Below are 24,092 nucleotides of genomic sequence, written 5' to 3'. Positions count from 1 at the left end.
ATCAACAGCTTTCATGCCAACGTAGTCCTCATTCTAGTCTGAAAACTTCCGCGCCTCAAAATGACTCGGATGATTTTAAATCAATATTTAATGCATTTCTGCCATGAATTGTGCATGAGTATTTAATGTTAATGCTTCTAGTCTGGAGGATGCAGTAATATCACTTTAAGGGGAAGTTTACCCGTTTTTTGTTTTGTTACAGAGAAAATCGCTACATTTTTTTTTTTTGCTGAGTTATGTTTGAATGATCCTGTTTACAACATCAATAACAACAACAACAAAAATAGTATTGAAATATGGATTTATGGGACAGTGGAACCTTGACAACAATGACAACAATGGTGCAGAAACATTCAGATTGGTATTCTGTTGTAATAGGAGTTGGTTTGGAGTGTTTTCTAACATACTTTGGACACATTTTCATAACGCATTGTAATCAATGGGCAAGTGATGACTAGTGGAACAAAATAAAACAAATGAAAAAGGGGTTTCAGGATCAACTCCAATCACAAAAACTGTGAAAAAAGTATATATGTAAAAATGTCAGACAGGATAGGAGAAATGTTTAGTCTGTGCTGAGAAAAACACTACAACCATGTAAAGCCACTCAGTCAATGGATATCACAAGATCTTGAAAAGACAAAACAAACACACTGTTTGCAGGGGAATACAGCTACATGTCACCTGGACTTGTGCACAAATCAGCAAGGGACATAGATCTGATAAGGTGGTGACGAAAACAAATGATCAGTCAGAGCAGTCTCCAGCCTGTCCCCTACTGGACAAGAAGGATATTATCATTGAGGTTTGTGATAATCTCCCGTGGGCACCCAGTTGACTAAATGATACGAGATTTTACTTCTGGGTTAATAAAGATTAGTTTTGTGGACAAAGAGGTGTTTTGTTCGAGAATCCGATGGTTTAGCAATCTTAGAAAATAAAGTGTGAGGAAATTCAATTTGTGTCAAATAAAAAGTACCTCTCTGTGCGGCCTGTTATTCCTAGCCTTATCATAACTGTGTCACTTGACAAGGACAAACAGTGTTTCGCACCATTTAATTATATATTGTAATAGTGTACATTTGATTTATATTACTGATCAACCCATTCAACTTACATAGGAACTATGCAGATAAGCAGGTATACTAGCAGGTAGACTAGCCAATGGACAAATAAACCTATTATGTGACTTGTAATGTAGGTACATATGTTTATGCTCTGTCAGCAGTGGTGTAAAATACTTAAGTAAACATACTTGAAAGTACTACTGAAGTAGTTTTTTGGGGTATCTGTACTTTATTTTACTATTTATATTTTTGACAACTTTTACTTTTACTTCACTACATTCTAAAAGAAAATGTACTTTATACTTCATACATTTTCCCTGACACCCAAAAGTACTCGTTACATTTTGAATGCATAGCAGGACAGGAAAATTGTCTAATTCACACACTTACATCCCTGGTCATCCCTACTCCCACTGATCTGGCGAACTCACTAAGCACATGCTTTATTTGTAAGTGATATCTTAGTGTTGGAGCATGCCCCTGGCTATCTGTAAATGTAAAAAAAATATATAAAAAAATAATAATAATATGCCGTCTGGTTTGCTTTATAAAATGAATTTTAGCAATTACATTTACTTTTGATACTTCACTATTTTTAAAGTAAATACTTTTAGACTTTTACTCAAGTATTATTTTACTGGGAGACATTTTCCATTAAGGTATCTTTACTTTCACCTCAGTATGAAAATTGGGTACTTTTTCCACCACTGTCTGTCAGAGAACTGGCAATCACAAGAGGTCCAACTCATTGCCCAGAGATTTCTCTCTCCCACATGGTGTTTTTTTTTTTTTTTTAAGTAATCCACAGGGTGCCTGCTGTGACTGTGACCCCTGTGTTGTTCTGTAGCTGAACACATGCAGCTTGTTTTAGGCTGATTATGCCTGCCTGCCCAACAGTGTGCATCATAACATACTGTACTGGTGGAAGCTGGGGGTGAGTATTTCATGTGAGAGAAGGCCACGCAGCTGCAAATCAGGTTGCCAGTCTCTATATTTACCCATAAGCAGAGACACACAGGGGTGTTGTCAGTCAAAATGGAAGTAACTTAATGTATGTTCCTCTGAATGACTCTGTCAATCCGACAGTTATTGTCAACAGTAATCATGCGCCTACGAACCTGTTAGCACTGAGACGGTTTTCCCTAGCAGGAACCCCACTGTGAACAGTTCACCCTGGACTATCATATCAAATACAAACATCACTGTCATGTATACCTCTGATAAGCCTCCCAGTAAAGCAATTAAAAACAATCAAGCAACCAGAAAATTGTAAAAATAGGTTGCATTAACATACCGTGCCTTCAGAAAGTACTCAGACCCCTTGATTTTCCCCACCTTTTGTTAAGTTACTGCCTTATTCAACAATGGATAAAGAAAAAACATCCTCGGTAATCTACATAACAGAATACGTGGACAACTACAAATACCTGGGTGTCTGGTTAGACTGTAAACTCTCCTTCCAGACTCACATTAAGCATCTCCAATCCAAAATTAAATCTAGAATCGTCTTCCTATATCGCAACAAAGCATCCTTCTCTCATGCTGCCAAACATACCCTCGTAAAACTGACCAGCCTACCGATCCTCGACTTCGGTGATGTCATCTATAAAATAGCCAAATTGCAAAAATCTCTGAAGCTGGAGACTCACATCTCCCTCACTGGCTTTAAGCACCAGCTGTCAGAACAGTTTACAGATCACTGCACATGTACATAGCCTATCTGTAAACAGCCCATCTATCTACCTACCTCATCCCCATACTGGTATTTATTTATTTATTTTGCTCCTTTGCACCCCAGTATCTCTACCTGCACATTCATCTTCTGCCGATCTACCATTCCACCTGTCTATATAAGGTCCCAAAGTTGACAGTGCATGTCAGATCAAAAACCAAGCCACAAGGTCCAAGGAGTTGTCTGTAGACCTCTGAGACAGGATTGTGTCGAGGCACAGATCTAGGGAAGAGTTCCAAAAAATGTATGCAGCACTGAAGGTCCCCAAGAGCACCCTGGCCTTCATCATTCTTAAATGGAAGAAGTTTGGAACCACCAAGACTCTTCCTAGAGCTGGCTGTCCAGCCAAACTGAGCAATCAGGGTAGAAGAGCCTTGATCAAGAAGGTGACCAAGAACCCTAGAGTTCCTCTGTGGAGATGGGAGAATCATCTCTGCAGCACTACACCACTCAGGCCTTTATGATAGAGTGGCCAGACAGAAGCCACTCCTCAGTAATAGGCATATGACAGCCCACTTGGAGTTTTCCTAAATCAAATCAAATGTATTTATATAGCCCTTCTTACATCAGCTGATATAGTGCTGTACAGAAACCCTGCCTAAAACCCCAAACAGCAAGCAATGCAGGTGTAGAAGCACGGTGGCTAGGAAAAACTCCCTAGAAAGGCCTAAACCTAGGAAGAAACCTAGAGAGGAACCAGGCTATGAGCGGTGGCCAGTCCTCTTCTGTCTGTGTCGGGTGGAGATTATAACAGAACATGGCCAAGATGTTCAAATGTTCATAAATGACCAGCCTGGTCAAATAATAATAATCACAGTAGTTGTCAAGGGTGCAAATGTCTGTTGGCTTTTCATAGCCGATCATTGAGAGTATCTCTACCGCTCCTGCTGTCTCTAGAGAGTTGAAAACAGCAGGTCTGGGACAGGTAGTACGTCCGGTGAGCAGGTCAGGGTTCCATAGCCGCAGGCAGAACAGGAGCAGCAGCACGGCCAGGTGGACTGGAGCAGCAGCCTCTAAGGTGCAGGGTGCAGTAACCAGGTGGTAGCCGGGTGCAGTAGCCAGGTGGTAGCCGGCTAGTGACAGTGACGAAATTCAGGGCAGGGTACTGAGTGGATGGCTATTTAACAGTCTGATGGCCTTGAAATAAAAGCTGTTTTCAGTCTCTCTGTCTAGCTTTGTTGCACCTGAACTGGCCTTGCCTTCTGGATGATAGCGAGGAGAACAGGCTGTTGCTCCGGTGGCTAAGGTCCTTGATGATCTTATCTTTTTGGCCTTCCTGTGACATCGGGTGCTGTAGATGGCCTGGAGGGTAGGCAGTGTGCCCCCAGTGACGCGTTCGGCAGAGTGCACCACCCTCTGGAGAGTCCTGCGGTTGCGGACGGTGCAGTTGCCGTACCAGGCGGTGATACAGCCCAACAGGATGCTCTCAGTGGTGTACCTGTAAAGGTTTGTGAGGGTCTTAGGGGCCAAGCCACATTTATTCAGTATACTCTCTCTGTGGGTGGACCATTTTAGATTGTCAGTGCTGTGGACCCCGAGGAACTAGAAGCTTTTCACCTTCTCCACTACATTCTTGTCAATGTGGATTCAGGCATGCTCCCTCTGCTGTCTCCTGAAGTCCATGATCATCTCCTTTGTTTTGTTGAGTTTATTTTGCTGGCACCACTCCCTCCGCCTGGGCCCTCACCTCCTCCCTGTAGGCTGTCTCGTCGTTGATGGAAATCAGGCCTACCACTGTTGTGTTGTCTGCAAATTTGCTGATCATAGTAAAACAAGTCCTATATTGACATAACCTGAAAGGCCACTCAGCAAGGAAGAAGCCACTGCTCCAAAAACCGCCATAAAAAAGCCAGACTACGGTTAGCAACTGCACATGAGATTCAGACTCGAGTCGCACTTCAATTGCAAAGAAAATGACTTACGACTTGACCTCGTGATCAATTGACTTGAGACTTGACATGGACTCTAGACGAGAGACTTGTGAACAATGCAAGTCAGTACTGGGATAAGTTCTTGTTGTGCATTCTGTCAGATAACATGGAAGAGGCAGAATTGTAACACGGAGAACGTAATTTAATACAGAGGGCTGAAAAGCGTTCTACAACATCTGTGTTCTGCAAAAAATATGCAGACAAGGACGTATCTATTACAATGGAGGGTTAAGTGTCCAGGTCAGTAAGTATATTTTAGGGATAAAGGTCATTAAGTTTGATATATAGGACACTTTAGTAGTGCAGTTATTGAACAGTTGTCAAGTCATTTTGGTTTAGATTCATACTTGTCATACATCTTCCCTCACCTACAGCTTTTCTGTTTGTGTGACAGAATGAAGTGAAATATAGACAATGTCTTCCACAAAATACCATACACTTTAAAATGTTGTTTGCTTTTTTTCATATCCAGTACAATTACTTTTATTAATGTAAACCGTCTACATTTTAAAAGGAAATGTATTTTGATTTAAATAGCGCCTGATGTGCTTCCTTTCAAACAAGTATGGACTAATGAACAAGGGAGTCTCTTCAAATCATTTACAAGGTTTACAAGACCTAACCCACACCAGGCAGAAAGCCATTGCCAAAAGGGACTTGAGACTTGACCTCTACCTCAAAGACTAGCGACCATCTCTGATGTACACAGAGAGCCAACATCAATAACATGCATGTCAATATCTCAAGCTCAAAGCTGGAGAGGTTGACAGTATCACTCCTTATCTTTGTGAGAGGTATTGATAAGAAGCAGCAGCAAATGGGGATCCTTAAATTCAAATAGACTTAAAAAAGCAGCACCTCCACAGTTGTCATAGCAGGAGGGAGAAAATGACACTATCGGGTTTTGCCCCTCTGCATAGTAAAATACCATGGGCCGTGTAGCAAGCCATTGCAATTACGTACTGGTACTCGCAAAGATATTGGAGTCTTAGAGACATTGGTAAATGCATCACATTCACTGTTGCGACATGTTAAAAGCTTCAACGTGAAAACAGACTAAATTAGCTGATAGCATCAACGGTAAATAAAATGGCCACAGGTTACATGATTCTATATCTCTGTACATCATTTTATTTACATGATACAATTTTGCAGTAATGTTGTGTAACAAGATTAAATGCGCAGTACATAAATAATGGTTTGTACAAACTTGCATAACTAAAAAAGGGTTAAAAATATGAAAACAGATATTAAAGTGAAATCTCACAGCCCTACAGCGTGAACAGCAGGACCAAATAAAACAGAAAAACTAAAAGAATCTAAATCCAGAGTGAGTCCACTGGACCAGTTCTGACTACTGAGGAACACAAGCACTTACTTGCATACATACACAATACTCATCCACCATCCATCCAAGTCTACTGCACTACACTTGTGTTTAATACATAGCATGTGACACGCACTCCACAATATATCAAACATATCAGCACACATACATTAAAAAGAATAATAAAACAGAAGTGAAACATTCATCAAAAGATTAGTGGACCTAACCCTTCCAACCTCAGCAATCTGGTTCATTTAGGCTTTTTGTCATTGATACAACAACCCATGCAAAACACTCCATATCCTCATAAAAACATGGACACGAGGAGGGAGAAAAAAAGAACACAGAATGGGCATCAACACTGTCACATGACCCGAGTGGCTGGATGAGTGAGGTCAAATGACCTGACCTTGATCTCATTGCAGGAAGTCTTCCTCCAATTTCCCATCCACCCGGTCAGAGGCAGCGCCAAGTATCCCCTGCAAATGAGCATCACAGCATCGAACCTAAATACTTCTTTAGGAAATAATCTTTAACAGATACAAGTAAACCTAAGCAATGTTTTTTTTAGTGCAGCACACATTGCCAGAAGAATGAACCAGTGGAGCAGGCTTGTATGACAATGATATTCGGTTAGATTCAGATGCATCTCTGATGAGAGCCAATAAGGTTGGAATAGAACACATCCATCCAGCCATCGTCCAAGTGTCAGGGGTCTGGTTGCTTTCACCATGCCTACTGGATGATAACTTCATAAGCTCCTCCAATATGTTCTTTAGTTGACTAATAAATCAAGCTTTTTTTTATGTCACTACTTCACATCTTATCTCACAATAGGGAAATGTGCTTGAGGACCTCCCCTGAACTGAGGCCCCATGCAGCACAGAAACAAACATGTCTGGTAGTACATATAAAACAGATTCCATGGAGGACACCATGACACGTTATGAGAAGTTGAGCAAAAACAGCTATTCCCAACATAAGCCAGCTGTGACCTGCCACTGCGGGAGTGATCCGGTCGGGGCTGTAACAGTCTCATAGGCTAGTGTCCCCCACTATCCTCAGAAAAATCTAAACACACAGATAGCCAGTCACAAAAGTAGTTAACACATCAGCTCGCCTACTTCACAACAATCAGACTCCCCCATAAACAGTGAGAATTAAGCCAGGTCCAGGCATCACCGGAAAAGCAACATTTCTAGTCTGTAGTATTCTAAAAAAACATTTGATCTTTCTCATTTTTCTTTAAATCATAAGCACAGACACCAACAGAAAACAAAATAAAAAAATGTGATCGTTCATGCATTGCAGGAAACTGGACCCCCCAAACTGTAATTTAAAAAACTAGTCCTTTAGAACGCAGGTCAGCACGAGTCCTTTTTTTAACCCAATCACTCAGTGAGAAAAGGTCAAAGTGAGAAAAGGTCTTATATTCTCTGGATCTTATCGGCCACCACCACAGGGTTCTCCTTGCGGATCTTGGCGGCGGCCTCTGCTTTGTAGTCGTATGGGCAGTTGTGCTTGTCTGAGTAACGGTGGAGTCCACAGAACAGGTTCCCACAGCGGCAGTCAAAACCTGGCAGATTAAAAAGGGTACAGTGAGTCACACTAATAGACCTGGCTCATACCAACTTTGTACAGTGTATCACACTCAAATCATAGAAGCACATATGCCACAGCCTTCTTGAGGTGTAACTGACTGAATAAGCAGTAATGGAATGTGTGTCCTCACCTGTAAGGCCAACCTTCTTGCGGCACATGAAGCACCTGTTCTTCTTCGGTTTGGCGGGTTCAGGTAATTTGGATTCGTCACTCCCGGCAGCACTGGGAGGGGAAGCGGAGGCGATGGGCTGAGTGACCACTGGAAAAATAGGGGAACGCAAAATAAGACCTCAAAACAGCCCGAGAATATTCACAACCACCTCCCATCACAGGCGTGTAACCACTCACAAGTGTGCCCCCCCCCCCATGAGGCTCTGAACACCCATATGAGTCAGACACCCACCAGGTTCTGCAAGCTCTGCTTTAGGCGATGCTCCTTCCTCCTCACAGGAAATGCTCATCTCGGTCATCTGTTGGGTAACAGGAAGAGCAGCTGCTGCCCCACTACAGTGAGAGAAAGAGAAGCTACAAAGTTTTACTCCAAATCGTCCACTTCACACTAGCCATCTCATTCAGATGTAATGATAACAAATAAGCGACAGTCATTTGGTGTGGATTGGTCTTAAAGAATTGTTTCCATGGTAATTTCTAAGTAGCAACTGACACTCACCTGGCAGCTTCCGCATCAGCTTCAGCAGCAGCCGCCGCAGCATTATTCAATGTGGCCTCAATTCTCTGGATGGCAGAGGCCTCCATTGTGGGGCTACCGGAGACACTGCCACCTAAATGATACAAATTATTGGATTTACTAGGAGAAAAGGTCATGACTGCAAACCTGAGTCCTAAGGCATCTACTTCTCTGATAAAAATGAACAAAAACGATTAACAGCTTATGGAGGAATGGCAGATCTTACCCATTGCACTCAGGGGGCTCACTCCTCCATTGTTCTGTCTGGTCAGGTGGTCCTTATAGCAGACAGAGCACATGCCACTGGTCCTGGGGTTTCCAAAGAAACCACAGCCGGTAGCACAAAGCATGGGCGCTTGACTCTGATTGGTCTCCTGTGCCATCTCTGCTGGGTAAATTGCCCTGGACAGAATTAAACAGACATGCTCATTAGAGAGTGAGACGTGTGGGCTACAAACAATCAGGCAGAATTTCATGTGTCAAAAACAGGCAGACAATGGTTCTCTTATGGGGGGGGCTTATGACATATGGCGACATATGGCGACCCCCTTCTAATATGATTCTAGTACAGTTATTAGCCTATCATTTGCCAAATGTCTAAACATAATCAATTGTTAGTGAGACAAAGCTGTTTACAGTATTGGTCCAGCAACGCATCAGACAACATTCAGTACCAATAGAAGAAAATGAACCCTTAACAAAGAAGCAATATTATATTCCAGCATTTTAATCTCGTTGGGCTGTCCTGGCATCTGTGGCCTTGAACTGCTTGCCACCATTCTAAAAGCACTGCCACTTCAACAGTTGAACCTGAATGATCTCACTCACCCTGTATATCAAGGTCAGAGTGGGTCATCAGGAGGAATCAGACAATTATACTTGTGCGCAAACATTCAATAAGTGTAGGAGGCAGTAAATCGGCATCATTGGCTTCATACCAGTTTAAACAACACACTATGATGACAGTATGCACCCTTTCAGTTTGTTTACTTCAAAATGGATATGTTTTCAACGGTGCTGCTGGTGTGTTCAGACGCAATAATGGGACACAATATCTATGTTTACCACATACGACTGGGAAAAATCTACTTGAACGGCCTCCCAACTGATAATTATTAGGGCTGTGAAGGAATTCTTTGACACGAAAAAATCAAAGGTTTGGTTTTCTGGTCCAATGCTCTAACCACTAGGCTACCTGGTGCGTAAAGCCACAGGTGTGTGTGTGTGTGTGTGTGGCCATGTTCGCGGTATTCCTGCCAAATCGGGCTCCTTTGAATAGGATGTTGTGGACAAAAATCTATTGGTCATGGGTTGTAGGTTTTTGGGCTATTTCTAAGTTGCACCGCAGCGACCGTGGCATTTCTCTTAAAATATATACATTTCACTGTGACCTGCTCCAGACTGTCAGGTAGTTCCTGAGTGAGTGGTGGGGAGGACCAGAGGGGTGCATGTGGGTTGAAAGACCACTACAGTTATTGGCCGAATCACGTGAGCGAGAGGAGGAGAGCAGCAGCACACACACACTGACATCTTTTTACCAGTTGTGGGTAGGCTATTTAGATTGTCATTACGGAGACACCTATTTCCAACCCTTTTTACAGAAAACATAAAAACTCTAGAACTGATGCACATCAAGAAATAATGGAGACAAAGCACTGGAAAATGATTTTGGGCACATGACATAAATCCACTCAGAGGAGGTTTAAAATGCATTCTAATGTTGACTGCTGTCAAGCGCAGTGATTTATGCATGCTCAATTCTTGGAGGTTGCCGAGTGGAAATCTGAAATGGAAGTTGTGGAACTCCCTCGCGTGGTTCTTTCTTTTTATTTGGGGGGGGGGGGGGGGGTCCTAAATGTGGATAATTACATATTTGTCTCTGTTAGCCATCAGGTAGCCCATTAACGTATACGCTGTTGAAATTACAATACCACTGGAGTCAAATCAATTTCTGCCACCTGTATAGCCTACCTGGAGCTGGCAAAACAATTTAATAAATTGGTCTATAAATTCAGTTTATTGTCATTGTAGCCTGGTGATCTTATGAACGCATTAGGTTGATGGTAACAGTAGTCAGACTAGGCTACAGAACCTTGGCTGTTGACAAGCATATTGAGTTAGTCAGTTCATTTTAACTAAGTAAGCTGCTAAATCGTTCAGTTTTACATCTAGTCTAGGCTACTGTAGACTGAAATGAGATGTGGGCCTATAGGCTACCTGACTTTATCTAAGCAAACTATGGCATTTAATTAGAATCATAAACCCAGATTTTAGTCTGTGTCCTACACCTATTGAAATAACAAGTAAATCTCGCAAATGGAGCCATTTATAACAGTTTAGTCTTAACACCTAGCGCATAAGAGAACAATTGCCAGAAAATAGCCTAAAAGTTTGTTCATCCAAATGTTTCTTGCTCAGAGATTGAGATCCTCTGGCCAACTTTCATATCTCAAACTCCTGACAGATTTATCTATAGTTATGCACATGCTCAAAGGGGATTTATATACAAATATAAACCTGGTTTGAGCCCTGAATGCAGATTGGCTGAAAACAGTGGCATATCAGACCATATACCACAGGTATATCAAAACAGCACTTATTACTGTTGGTAACCAGTTCATAATAGCAATAAGGCACCCTGGGGGTTTGTGGTATATGGCCAGTATAACAAAGCTAAATGGCTGTATCCAGGCACTCAGCGTTGCGCTTAAGAACAGTCCTTAAAAACTTCTTGCGTTCCCGTTTTAAACAAGATATTTTGTCACAAAAAGATGCTTGACTATGCATATAATTGACAGCTTTGGATAGAAAACACTCTGACGTTTCCAAAACTGCAAAGATAGTCTGTGAGTGCAACAGAACTGATGTTACAGGCGAAACCAGAAAAATCCAACCAGGAAGTGACATTTTTAAAAACCACCTCATGCCAATGACTCCTTATATGGCTGTGAATGAGCTACGAATGAGCTTACGTTTTCTACGTATTCCCCAAGGTGTCTACAGCATTGTGACGTCTTTTTACGCATTTCCGTTGAAGAATAGCCGTAAGGGACCATATTTAGCAAGTGATCAGATCACATGGTGTCTCCGGCAGAAAAGGTAGCCATTTTTCCAATCGCTTCTTATGAGAAACCAATTGCCTCGATGGATATATATGTTAAAAACACCTTGAGGATTGATCCTAAACAATGTTTGCCGTGTTTCTGTCGATATGGAGCTAATTTGGGAAAAAAGTTTGGCGTTGTAGCGGTAGCATTTTCCGGTCGATTTCTCAGCCAAGCATGATGAACAAACGGGAGCTATTTCGCCTACAAAAACAATATTTTTTGAAAAAATGAACATTTGCTATCTAACTGGGAGTGTCCTGAGTGAAAACATCCGAAGTTCTTCAACGGTAAAATATTTAATTTGGTTGCTTGTCTTATTTGTGAAAATGTTGCCTGCTGCCAGCAGAGCCTAGCATAGCATTATGCCATGATAAACTTACACAAATGCTAGTCTAGCGTTGGCTGTAACACATATTTTGAAAATCTGAGATGACAGTGTGATTAACAAAAGGCTACGCTTGTGTTTGAATATGTTTATTTCATTTCATCTGCGATTTTCATGAATAGAAAAAGTTTAGGGGGTATTTATGTCCACTGCGTTATGCTAATTTGTTTGAGGCTTTGATTACGCTCCCGGATCCGGGATTGCTAGTCGCAAAAGGTTAACCGAGGTATATTGGCAATATACCATACCTCCTTGTGCCTTATTGATTAATCACAACAATCAAGAGAGTTAGTAAATCGACATCCATTAATGGAAAATGATCTGGCAAGTTTAATAAGGGCAAATTCTTTGCTTGTCACATTCAAATTCCTTTATTACGTCATGTCACAGCTTGCAATAACTATTTTGAGGAACCCTGAATTTTGCTTCTAATTTCTTTAAAAGTTAATATTCCTTATTAATTACCTTGATAACGGCATGAAAAAAATTGCTCATTGTATAGATATGGCAACTCCTCCCTTGCTGTAAAAATAAATAAAATAGGCTTAGTTCTCAGGTCATTTGGGCAGGTTTTGATTGGTCATTGGACAAAAACATTTGCTTGAACTGGCAACCCTGGATGTGACGAATGGCGTCTCTTCGCTATCAGTTGAAGCAGCAGACTCAAAAAAAAAAAAAAACAGTTGTTACCTACTGGAAACAGATGTCAGTTCTACGTTTAGTTTTGATTGAAGTGAAATTACGATAAAATTCCTTTCCAAAATTTTTCCCATCATAGATTTTTGTTGTGGTAGAATGACGTAGAAACGAAGTTGATTCAAACAGTTGGTGTAATAGTGGTGTTACTCGTCTACACGTTCAACGAAAATATAGTACAAAAATAAAGTATTACCTACACCAATTAAAAGTGTTGCAGGGTGGGCCCCATTGAAACTATGCATCAACAAATTCCATGACAGGTTTTTAAATATCTTAATTGGTATCGGTAATGGGCACAATCTGTCATTGGCATCAAACCAACACTAAGATGATGGGTGTCTGTTAACATTACACATGGTAGCTCTTTAGAATACTTTGGTTTAAGCAATTATTTGCGCTCGCCCTCTTACAATAATGCTGTTACACAAGTTCTCTGAACATTTAAATGAGGCATATCACCTTTTCTGTGACAGATCTTTCAACAGCTCATAAATGTCTGTCTTTTCAGTCCAGCGCTCACAAACACAGCCTGATTAAACACATACGTTCCTCAATGAATTAGTCATTGTGATTACTAAGCTGTAGTTTGTGTTGTACCTCACCAGACTGATCAAACAACTCTAAAGCGCCCGCTTGTCATCTCTGTAACCCCATCAAAATACAGTACCAGTCAAAGGGTGACTCCTACTTCTTCAACGTGTTCTAAAACACGCTGACGAACTGTACTTTGAAAACAGCCACTGCAGCATTTTTCTAATAGAAATCGCAACTCCCACTTACTCATACTCAACTCTCTATTCGCACATGTAATGCTCGCATTAGAGCTCTGCAAATTGACCACCCGCCAATGTGGCTGGTAAAATAAGCATCCGTAGTTTCCAATACCTAAATCTACTCTCATTTGGCAGGTGTTCATTTTATGCCCTGCCAGACTACCATTTTTAAGTGTTCGCATATATTTTCAACACTAACTAGGCCATTCAGGAACGTTCAATATCATCTTGGTAAGCAACTCCTGTGTATATTTGCCTTGTGTTTTAGGTTATTGTCCTGCTGTTGTCCATGCTGATGACAAGCATAGCCATAACATGATGCAGCCTCCACCATGCTTGAAAATACTATGAATGGTACTCGCTTCATATTCAAGACAAAAAAAAAAACTTCACGTTTTGCAAGCCATTGGAAAACCTCCCTTGGTTATTGTGGTTGAATCTGAAATTCACTGGTCAACTGAGGTACCTTACAGATAATTGTATGTGTGGGGTACAGATGTGGTAGTCATTTATAAATCATATTAAACAGTTATTGCACAGAGTCAGTACATGCAACTTGTGACTTAAGCAAACAACTTATTTAGGCTGGCAATACAAGAGGTTGAATGCTTACTCAAAGTGTCAGCTTTTCATTCAAGCATCTATAAAAAATAAATCCACTTTTATATTATGGGGTAGTGTGTGACATTTTAAATTCAGGCTGTAACCACAAAATGTGGAAAAAGTCAAGGGGTGTGAGTACATGTCCCATTGTGGCATCTGAGCACACAGGCAGTGACATTGAGGCCATCTCCAGATTGAAGAAGTCAATTTTCTTTCTACTACTTCTTAGTTGGCAAACAAACTGAAAGGATGCACACTGCCAGCAAAGGTTGGCAATTGACTGCCACCTATAGTAATGGAATGTTTGCTCACAAGTATAATTCCTTGACTGCACTCCTGTAATCCCTCCTCACCCATAGGAAGGCCCACCCAGTTGGCTACTTTAAAATTGTGTGGAAGCCCTCAATGGCAATGCCAAAACAGGTTTTATCCATCTAGAGTCCTCTAACTCCCACCACACTGACTCAAATGGACAGGGGTATTCACTTTCGCCTGTTACAAGCAAGGTTGACACACTGATCTCAAACAACCTCGCTAGCTAACAGCTCGGCTGACTATTTTTAGGCAACCCTGGAAGCCCCACTAAGGTTTGGTTACATCACAAAAAGCCGGCTGGCACAGCAAGATTGGTTGTTTATTTATACAGGAACGAATGTAGGGCGCTTAAAGTTTGACTGAGCAATAGATTACAATCTTTAGCTACATTACCAGCCGATTAAACTCAACTATACAATAGTGTGGGCGGACTGGAGATCCGACGTAACAAAAATAACACACATACTGTATAATGCCGCGTTCAAAACAACTGGGGAAAAACTTTTGAACGGTCATCCAACTCCAGACCTGAAGCTCATCGGCGTCATGAACACGGAATAATTGGGTGTTATTCTGTGCGCTGAAAATCAGTCGTTTGATAGAATGTCGCTCAACTCCATTGTAAATCGTGGAGTTGGTTAGCTACATACCTACAAGTTGCAAAGCCACATGCATATGTCTTGCATTAATAGGAAATGTGTGTTGCTAGCTAACTGTTAAACCAACAGTCATGATGTTTAGCTATAAATAATATATTACATGAAAATCAACATGAAGGAATATGTGCTGCCTGCCTACTGCCACGACCACCATCCCCCCACGTTAGGGTCCAAGGACAAGTTTACTTTATATCGAAATAACGTTATCCAACTGACAACGTTATATAGACAATAAAACTATAATACATAATAAATCCACCCAAGCAGACTGGCGAACAAGCTGGAACGAAAGCTCAGGCCAACGATTCAGACATTGCAGCCAGTGGAGGCCTCGACTGCTCTGTAAATCCACTGAGTCATGCTAGCTAACGTTAGCTAGATGTCGGAATGGCAAACGTTAGGTAGCTAACGTACTGTACTAGATATAGCAATAAAGCTACGGCGTTGCTTCCTACCTATACATGACATGATCATATTGCAGTAGCTAACTACTCAATGATCAATAATATATGATTCAACAATATATCCAACGTTAGCTAGCGAAATGTGGTTCTTCGCAAATCACCACTATATCTTACTAGCTAGCTAACGTTAGCACTTTGTCATGTCTTTGTTCCTGCCACTCTTCCTGTTTTGGCAGTTCAAGATGAACAAATACTTTCGGTACACCAATAACTAGTTACCTACATCTAACGTAGGTTAAATAAAAATGGATGCCCATTTCGACAGACCTTGTTTGCAAGCTACGTTAACCATGTAAGATATTCGAGGTTGCCTCGAGATGATCCGCACATCCCTCTCGTCAATCATCATCGACCACGCTGATCGAACTCCGATGGTTGCCGGTTCAGGTAGTAATGTTAGTTAGCCGGTTCTGTCGTGGTTACAGTAACTCCAATGTTCCCTAACGGTTGTTTTCCGCGGTGAAACTGTTCTGACCCCCCCGTGGAAAAAAACTAGATATACGGGACGCTAACTAGCCATTTTCACTTCGTGAACAAAAATAGTAAGTTATCTAGCTAACGACGTTAGGTAGCCAGCAGTTTGCCCTTAATAATTCACCATACATTAAACTGGATAACAATTGCTTAGACCTGTATAGTTAAGACATTTTACATTAACTAGTAAAAGTAAAAACTAGCTGGTTGTAACGTTAGCTAGCTAATACATTTTCGATATCCTTTCACACTCACAGTAAACAACTGTTAGTCAGTTAAATGACAGTAACTAACATAGGCTGGCAAATATTTTTTAAAGTAATTTCACTTACCTTATTATCGGTGTAGTTTTATAGTAGCTTAATTGAATAAGCGGGTTCTTGCTCCGTGGGTCGTTCGGTGTTAGAAAAGCCCTGGCAGACTCTCCGTTCCCCCTTTCTGCAATACTAAGGACTCCGTCGGAGTTGAATCCCTCCAGCTGGTTAGCCTCGCTACTGTTGTCCACCGGTTTTGCGTTTGTTGCCTAGGAGGAGTGGCAATACACGTCATGGAAGATAGCGACCCGATGGTTGGAGGAGAGGAAAGTAGGGGCATGCACCCCTTTTGGTGGTCGCTAATAGTTTAACACATACAGAACAAGTGTTAGCTACAATGTAACCATTGTGAAGACAGTCAGTGGATGTTTTGGAAATCAGTGAATTTGAGCAGTCAACGCCCCCAAAAAGCATCTGTAATCATTCGTCATCGTTTTTACATCAATCGTGGCTTGGACACGGTGTAACAACAAAACAACGGAGTAAACAATGACTGTATATTAGGTAAGTAAATAATGTCGAACTTGAGTAATACCTTGTTTGCGTTACACAATATCATACTAATGTTAGCACTGATTCTAATAAAGAAAATAATATTGGGTAGAGTTTAATTTCGGTAATGGCATTGAAACAATCTTTTGAAACTACACGTGGAACAATATGAGAACACAAAAGAATGCACAGAACAAGACAATATAAAATATGAGGGTTATCAGGGCCCTAGCCTTTGAGGACCTAAGCGAGATAATTTTTGCAGTATTACAGCTCATTTCCTGTAATTCTACCCATTCTGCCACAGGTGGAGGTAAGTTAAGCAAATTTCCTGCAAATCTACACATTTTGACTGGTAAATTAGTGTGTCACAGAGGCTCTCCACACTGCCAAAACGGACACTCTCCTCTGTTCTCATCCTGCTAGATCTATCCTCTACTGTGAACCATCAGATTCTCCACCCTTTTAGGACTGGGTGTCTCAGGTTCCGCTAACTCTTGGACTGCATCCTACCTGGTGATGTGGAGAGGATCTGTGTCTCCATCAAGTACTCGCACTACTGGTGTCCCCGAGGGCTCGGTTCTAGGCCCCCTCCCTCTGTCAATACACCAAGTCACTCAGGCTCTGTCATATCCTCACATCAGGGATGGCAACTTTGATGGGGGTGGGGGCCACAAACAAATCTGAACTCGTCACGAGGGGCTGCAATTGCGCACGGGTGTCTGCGTACCCAGAGCCATACTCCCAACATTGCAAGCAAAACATGTGGCCCCACTCTTGACAGCAAATAAATAAATAAATGTTTTGCAATCTACACATTTTGCCATGGGGTGGAGACAATGTTACAGTTTTAAAGCAAGTTTGCTGCCATTCTACATAGTTTGCCATAGGGTGGAGATAAATGTTTTTAATATATATGAGTGAGACAGACTAACAGAATCAATGGGGGCCCCCCGGCAGGCAATTTGACCATAAGTTCAGATAGTTGAGCGGCCAGCTAATTGAACAATAAAAAAAAATGCAAAGAACCTTGACGTGACCTTGGACAACACCTTGTCATTCTCTGCAAAGATCAAAGCAGTGGCTCCTGCAGGGTCATGCTCTACAACATCCATAGAGTATGACCCTAACTCGCACAGGTCCTAATCCAGGCACTTGTCATCTCCCGTCTGGACTACTGCAACTCGCTGCTGGCTGGGCTCCCTGCTTGTGCCATCAAAGCCCTGCAACTTATCCAGAATGCTGCAGCACGCCTGGTGTTCAACCTTAAGTTCTCCCATGTCACCCCGCTCTTCCGTCCATTCTACTGGCTTCCAGTCAACGTTCACATCCACTACAAGACCATGGTACTTGCCTACGGAGAAGCAAGAGGAACTGCCCCTCCCTACCTTCAGGCTATGCTCAAGCCCTTACACCCCAACCCGAGCACGCCGTTCTCCCACCTCTGATCTCTTGGCCCTCCCACACCTGGCTCCCGCTCAGCTCTATCACTTCTTATCCTGGCACCCCAATGATGGAACTAGCTTGCCCCTGAAGCTAGGACAGCAGTCCCTGCCCACCTCCGGGAAAACATCTGAAACCCTACCTCTTCAAAGAGCATCTTAAAATAATCCCACAGGCCCCCCCCAAAAAATAAAACTTTTGTGAACAAACACTCACATGACCCCCCCCCCCCCCCCCCATAAAAGGCTTTTTCCAGCTCTTTTGCACTATAATGTGATCAGAGGTGATGAGCGCAACAAAATGATGACATTTTCACTCTGGTTTATAGACAAAAGGTATCCAAGTTGATCAAGAGACCATTGATACAAATGGGAGGGGGTGAGGGAAAAGCTTGGTGATTTCAGTGTCTGATGTCCTAAGCACTCAGCAAAAACCATTAGCTAACATGTATTAAAAATAATTCATAAAATGTGTCTTTTGCCACGCTGAATTGCTAGATGTCACTGAAATATAAAAATATTCCATTATTAATTTGTTTGACCCAAAATTGAACAGCGCTTGTGCAGCAGATAGTTTAGCAGTTACAGCTTTGGGACAATAACCGAAAGATTGCTTGTTCAAATCCCCAAGCCAGCAAGGTGGAAAAATACGCTGTTCTGTCCTTGAGCGAGGCAACAGCTGCTCCCCGAGCGCCGATGACGTCAATTAAGGCAGCCCTCCGCACCACTCTGATTTAGGGGGGGGGGGGGGGGGGGGTTGTGTTAAGTGTGTTATACACTTTTCGGTTTAATGCATAGTTGTGCAACTGACTAGGTATCCCCTTCCCCACTTGCATCTAAACAATTGACAATTAACTTTTCTTAGTCCTACAAATCTGAAAGAAAAAATTTATTTGAACAGTGTTTCGAACAGTATATACAAAATATTTATTAATTTGACGAGACTATATAAAACAAACAAATAAGTTGAGCAAATGTGTAAGGGGAGCAATGCCAAAATAAACTGTGCATACTTTTTTTCTGTCAAACCCCAAATTAGGGCACGAGATGGCAGAGAGCGTTAACTGGTAATCTGCTCTACCAGTTGCTTAAGAGGGTTCAGCCAGCACTCCTTAGCATGTCAACAGAGAGGGCGAAGGCCTCAGGAAAGAAACATTACTCTCTGTAAGACAACACACTTGAACATGCACTTTGAGGCAAGTACACTAGCACACACAGATTTTCTAGATTGTGTATTTTCAGAGACCAATTTTGCACCTGCTTTATGACGCATTGAAATAACAAAACATATGAAGGAAAAAGATACGCAGGTTCAAATCAGGTATGGAACTATTTAAAGGCAATTTCACATTTAAGATTTGTTTTTGTAATCCTCACAACAACAAAAAAAACAGGTAAATCTTGCACAGTTGCAAAAGCCTAGTAAATCTGACCAATCCAAACACTGAAGTACCTCTGATATGGTCTGTCTGTAGGTGTCAAGGGCATTGCTCGTCATCCAGCTCTTTCTCCAGGTTCTTGATCTCCTGCTCTCTTCTGTTGTACTCATCCACCATCGAGGGGGGGGGGTTAAATAGTGAGGTAGAATCTATGATCTCAGACACCAGTGGGGCATACTGCAAAAAAATAATACTTCCTACAATTCCACACATTGCCATGGGGCAAAGAGGAAAAAGTGCAGTTTTATAGCTAATCTCATGATATTTTACACATTTTCCATGAGGCTGAGAACATTTTTGCGGTTTTACCCCCCTGCGGGGGTGTGTGGTATGCCTGACGCACGAGCACACTGCATGCTTTGAGGAGCCTTCCAACTTACATTTTCACGGAGGCCAGTGAAGCACTTTGCCCTGGACCTCTCCTCATTCAACATGGCATCAATCTCATCCAGTGTTGGGCAGCTGACTGAAGGCCTACACAACACACATGAAGAAATACACAAATTAATGAATAGAGGAATGAATTTAACCTGGTAGAATGAATGGAATGTGCCAATGTTACTGTACTGACCGTGTGTAGGTCTGGGGGTACAACACTCTTCCCAGGATCCATGTTAAAGATCACCCTGGCCCTCCTCAGCATGCCCTTACATTTCTCCAATAGACAGGACTTACGCTGCTCCAGCATGGCACACGCTTGCTGCGAGGGGGAGAAGAGGAAACACACACAGTTAGCACTCAGCAAATCATACATTAAATATTGTGTTGTGTAATAGTTTAGTGTGTGTGCGCGCGTGTGACCTCTAGGACCCTGAGCTCAGCCGAGCCCTCCTTGCAGTCAGTCTCCAGCTTGGTCTTCTCTGCTGTCATGCCCACGGTCTCTAGAGCCATGCACACCTTCTCCATACTCAACCTAGCCCTCAGCTGGAGAAGGGAAAAGAGAAGGAGAGAGTTGAATAAAAATAAAGGGTTTTAGTATACAAATCTCATGTAACATAGAATCTGTGTATATAGAGCCTTCAGTATTAACCAGTGACAGTACCTTCATGTGGGCCATGAACTCAGCCACAATGGACACCTTCTGGGAGTTGACTGGAGAGATCTGGGCCTTAGTCTCTTCCTCAGCCCCCTGCGCCATCTGCCAAAGACTACACACAGAAGAGTAAATGGTATGTGAGAACAAATACGAAGCTGATTGTCTAAACGTTTACACTGTGTGTGTCTGCCACCCACCTGTCCTGCTTGGTGCTGATATTCTGTTCCAGCTGTCTCTTTTTGCCCTTCAGCTCAGAGAGCGCCTTCTTCTGGGCCCGCAGCTCATTGTCACGGCGATCCTGTTTGGCAGCACGTTCCTGCATGGCTATCATCTGTGCATCGATGGCCTGCATGCCCAGGCAGCTGAGAAGAGCATGGCCAAAGGTTACACTTCACTTTCAAGGTGTAATGCTATGCTAAGCATCTGGTTATTACTACATTACTGCAAGTTATCTATGCCAACTAGCATCAGTGTGTCTATGATATAAATGTATTACTATGGCAGGTGTCAAGTCAATCTTAAGAAAGTTCCTTTCCTATGAGAAATGACAAAAGTATACGGACTGCTAATGGACAGTTTACAGCATGTGTTATTTCAAATTCATATTTTTCCTGGCCTCACACTGATCTGCTCCTCCAGATGGCGTTTGTCCTCGGCGTCCACGGCCATGGTGAGGTACTGGGAGGGCCGCACAGCAGAGTTACTGGTGCTGGTCTTGCATGAGTAGAAGGACTTCTTCAGGGAGTACTTCTCCTCAGCCGTGTAGAGCACCTTCAGATAAGGCTCCTCAATCACCTGACAAACATATATGGTCGAATGATTGAGGTGAAAGTAGGGATGTGACAAACTGACCAACATTTTTTTATTTTATTAAAATCGGTTTTCCGTTAAAACGATAACCCCCCAAAAAATTAAAAATAAATAAATCATACAATTCCACGTCAATTAACAATGCAGAATAATTTCCCTATTATGCATGCATGACTGCTAGGGCTATATTATATCTACCAGACATAGGACGCAGCTACAGTAACTTGTCAATAGCAACAATTGATAACTTTTCAGACAAAAATACATAAAAAAAGCTGCATTCAAAAATCATTAGCGTCTAACTTCTCAGAATTCTGCTCGGGCATAGAATGTTCTGTATTGTTTCCCTGACAACAAACATTGGGGATTGATGTGCTGCTGTGTTTTTTTAATGGTAGGGGAGCTAGATGTGTTTTTTTCTACTAAATGTCTTTGTATGTCACAGTTTTTAAATGTCTGCGCGCAGGCAGTTTGAGATTATTTGATGGACAGTTCTGGTTGCCTAGTGATGAATGTTAGTCCCGCTTCGTGGCATTCATTTACAGACAAGTAAAATGCCGGTTCATATGTCTAGAGGTTTTGTGCCGATATTTAAAAAGCCTACCCTAACAGACAAACATGCCAATAGCCTAATGTAATTTCATATGAGACAAAAGCACCCCACCCACTCAGTAACGAAGAGTAGGCTACCCCATGCTCGTTAGACTGGCCTGAAGATACCTCTGTATCCCGGCAACATCGGTGTCATGAAAAGGCTAGGATATTCTACACGCAACAGACCAAAGAATGAACACACACACTTGCATCATTAGTGAAGAGAAAAAGCAGGCAGGCCAACACGAGGGAGAAAGAATGGAGCAGGGAGAACCATGAGCATACAGTGGGGCAAAGAAGTATTTAGTCAGCCAGCAATTGTGCAAGTTCTCCCACTTAAAAATATGAGAGGCCTGTAATTTTCATCATAGGTAGACTTCAACTATGACAGACAAAATTAGAAGAAAAAAATCCTGAAAATCACATTGTAGGATTTTTAATTTATTTATTTGCAAATTATGGTGGAAAATAAGTATTTGGTCACCTACAAACAAGCAAGATTTCTGGCTCTCACAGACCTGTAACTTCTTCTTTAAGAGGCTCCTCTGTCCTCCACTCGTTACCTGTATTAATGGCACCTGTTTGAACTTGTTATCAGTATAAAAGACACCTGTCCACAACCTCAAACAATCACACTCCAAACTCCACAATGGCCAAGACCAAAGAGCTGTCAAAGGACACCAGAAACAAAATTGTAAACCTGCACCAGGCTGGGAAGACTGAATCTGCAATAGGTAAGCAGCTTGGTTTGAAGAAATCAACTGTGGGAGCAATTATTAGGAAATGGAAGACATACAAGACCACTGATAATCTCCCTCGATCTGGGGCTCCACGCAAGATCTCACCCCATGGGGTCAAAATGATCACAAGAACGGTGAGCAAAAATCCCAGAACCACACGGGGGGACCTAGTGAATGACCTGCAGAGAGCTGGGACCAAAGTAACAAAGCTTACCATCAGTAACACACTACGCCGCCAGGGACTCAAATCCTGCAGTGCCAGACGTGTCCCCCTGCTTAAACCAGTACATGTCCAGGCCCGTCTGAAGTTTGCTAGAGAGCATTTGGATGATCCAGAAGAAGATTGGGAGAATGTCATATGGTCAGATGAAACCAAAATATAACTTTTTGGTAAAAACTCAACTTGTCGTGTTTGGAGGACAAATAATGCTGAGTTGCATCCAAAGAACACCATACCTACTGTGAAGCATGGGGGTGGAAACATCATGCTTTGGGGCTGTTGTTCTGCAAAGGGACCAGGACGACTGATCCGTATAAAGGAAAGAATGAATGGGGCCATGTATCGTGAGATTTTGAGTGGAAAAACCTCCTATCAGCAAGGGCATTGAAGATAAAACGTGGCTGGGTCTTTCAGCATGACAATGATCCCAAACACACCGCCCGGGAAACGAAGAAGTGGCTTCGTAAGAAGCATTTCAAGGTCCCGGAGTGGCCTAGCCAGTCTCCAGATCTCAACCCCATAGAAAATCTTTGGAGGGAGTTGAAAGTCCATGTTTCCCAGCAACAGCCCCAAAACATCACTGCTCTAGAGGAGATCTGCATGGAGGAATGGGCCAAAATACCAGCAACAGTGTGTGAAAACCTTGTGAAGACTTACAGAAAACGTTTGACCTCTGTCATTGCCAACAAAGGGTATATAACAAAGTATTGAGATAGTATTTTGTCAATAACAAAAGTTTTATTTTCCACCATAATTTGCAAATAAATTCATAGAAAAATCCTACAATGTGATTTTCTGGATTTATTTTTCTCATTTTGTCTGTCATAGTTGAAGTGTACCTATGATGAAAATTACAGGCCTCATCTTTTTAAGTGGGAGAACTTGCACAATTGGTGGCTGACTAAATACTTTTTTGCCCCACTGTACATCTTGGTAATCTGCGTCTCACAATGTCTTAGCTCGCATGCTTTGCAGTAGCCTAAAGTTCACCTCTTCCTCTCTGGTTTTACTTACATTACACAACTTTCCCCAGGCCTTTATAGCCTAAAAAATATATTTTGTTAGGGATTTTCTTAACATTGAGGATCCCAATTTAACAGTCACACCCCTAGTTTGGAGCATCTTATATTCCAGTCTGTTCAGAAATCAAATAAAATATGAAAGTGACATTTGTTGAAA

At 42.1% G+C, this 24,092-nt stretch overlaps 2 protein-coding genes across 2 annotated transcripts; both read right to left on the bottom strand.

Moving 5' to 3' along the window:
- Positions 1-5,833: 5,833 nt before the first annotated feature.
- LOC110509767 (AN1-type zinc finger protein 5) lies at positions 5,834-19,877 on the bottom strand. The gene is made up of 7 exons (XM_021590859.2): positions 19,528-19,877; positions 16,159-16,349; positions 8,574-8,749; positions 8,330-8,441; positions 8,063-8,163; positions 7,790-7,918; positions 5,834-7,633 (listed from the first exon to the last, which is right to left on the bottom strand). Exons 1-7 carry the CDS (start codon positions 19,621-19,623, stop codon positions 7,485-7,487), a joined length of 954 nt encoding a protein of 317 aa, XP_021446534.1. The 5' UTR covers positions 19,624-19,877; the 3' UTR covers positions 5,834-7,484.
- LOC118936421 (structural maintenance of chromosomes protein 5-like) lies at positions 18,951-22,294 on the bottom strand. Its single transcript, XM_036967850.1, has 7 exons — positions 21,171-22,294; positions 20,747-20,911; positions 20,556-20,661; positions 20,315-20,437; positions 20,085-20,213; positions 19,894-19,987; positions 18,951-19,690 (listed from the first exon to the last, which is right to left on the bottom strand). The coding sequence occupies exons 2-6, from the start codon at positions 20,899-20,901 to the stop codon at positions 19,958-19,960; spliced, it is 543 nt and encodes a 180-aa protein (XP_036823745.1). The 5' UTR covers positions 20,902-20,911; positions 21,171-22,294; the 3' UTR covers positions 18,951-19,690; positions 19,894-19,957.
- Between the last annotated feature and the right edge of the window lie 1,798 nt (positions 22,295-24,092).

Source organism: Oncorhynchus mykiss, chromosome Y, assembly GCF_013265735.2.
Source record: "Oncorhynchus mykiss isolate Arlee chromosome Y, USDA_OmykA_1.1, whole genome shotgun sequence".
Lineage (NCBI taxonomy): Eukaryota > Metazoa > Chordata > Actinopteri > Salmoniformes > Salmonidae > Oncorhynchus > Oncorhynchus mykiss.
The sequence above is the reverse complement of the archived record's forward strand: the minus strand, read 5'-3'. Positions and strand labels throughout refer to the sequence as shown.

Coding starts and splice junctions, on each gene's coding strand:
- LOC110509767 (XM_021590859.2), bottom strand. CDS start 19,623: ATGAGTACAACAGAAGAGAGCAGGAGATCAAGAACCTGGAGAAAGAGC. Junction 16,350..19,527: donor ACAGACAGACCATATCAGAG/GTACTTCAGTGT, acceptor CACTCCTCCTAG/GCAACAAACGCAAAACCGGT. Junction 7,919..8,062: donor AGCAGAGCTTGCAGAACCTG/GTGGGTGTCTGA, acceptor CTATTTTTCCAG/TGGTCACTCAGCCCATCGCC.
- LOC118936421 (XM_036967850.1), bottom strand. CDS start 20,901: ATGCAGGCCATCGATGCACAGATGATAGCCATGCAGGAACGTGCTGCC. Junction 20,662..20,746: donor ATCAGCACCAAGCAGGACAG/GTGGGTGGCAGA, acceptor TTCTGTGTGTAG/TCTTTGGCAGATGGCGCAGG. Junction 20,214..20,314: donor CTGAGCTCAGGGTCCTAGAG/GTCACACGCGCG, acceptor TCCCCCTCGCAG/CAAGCGTGTGCCATGCTGGA.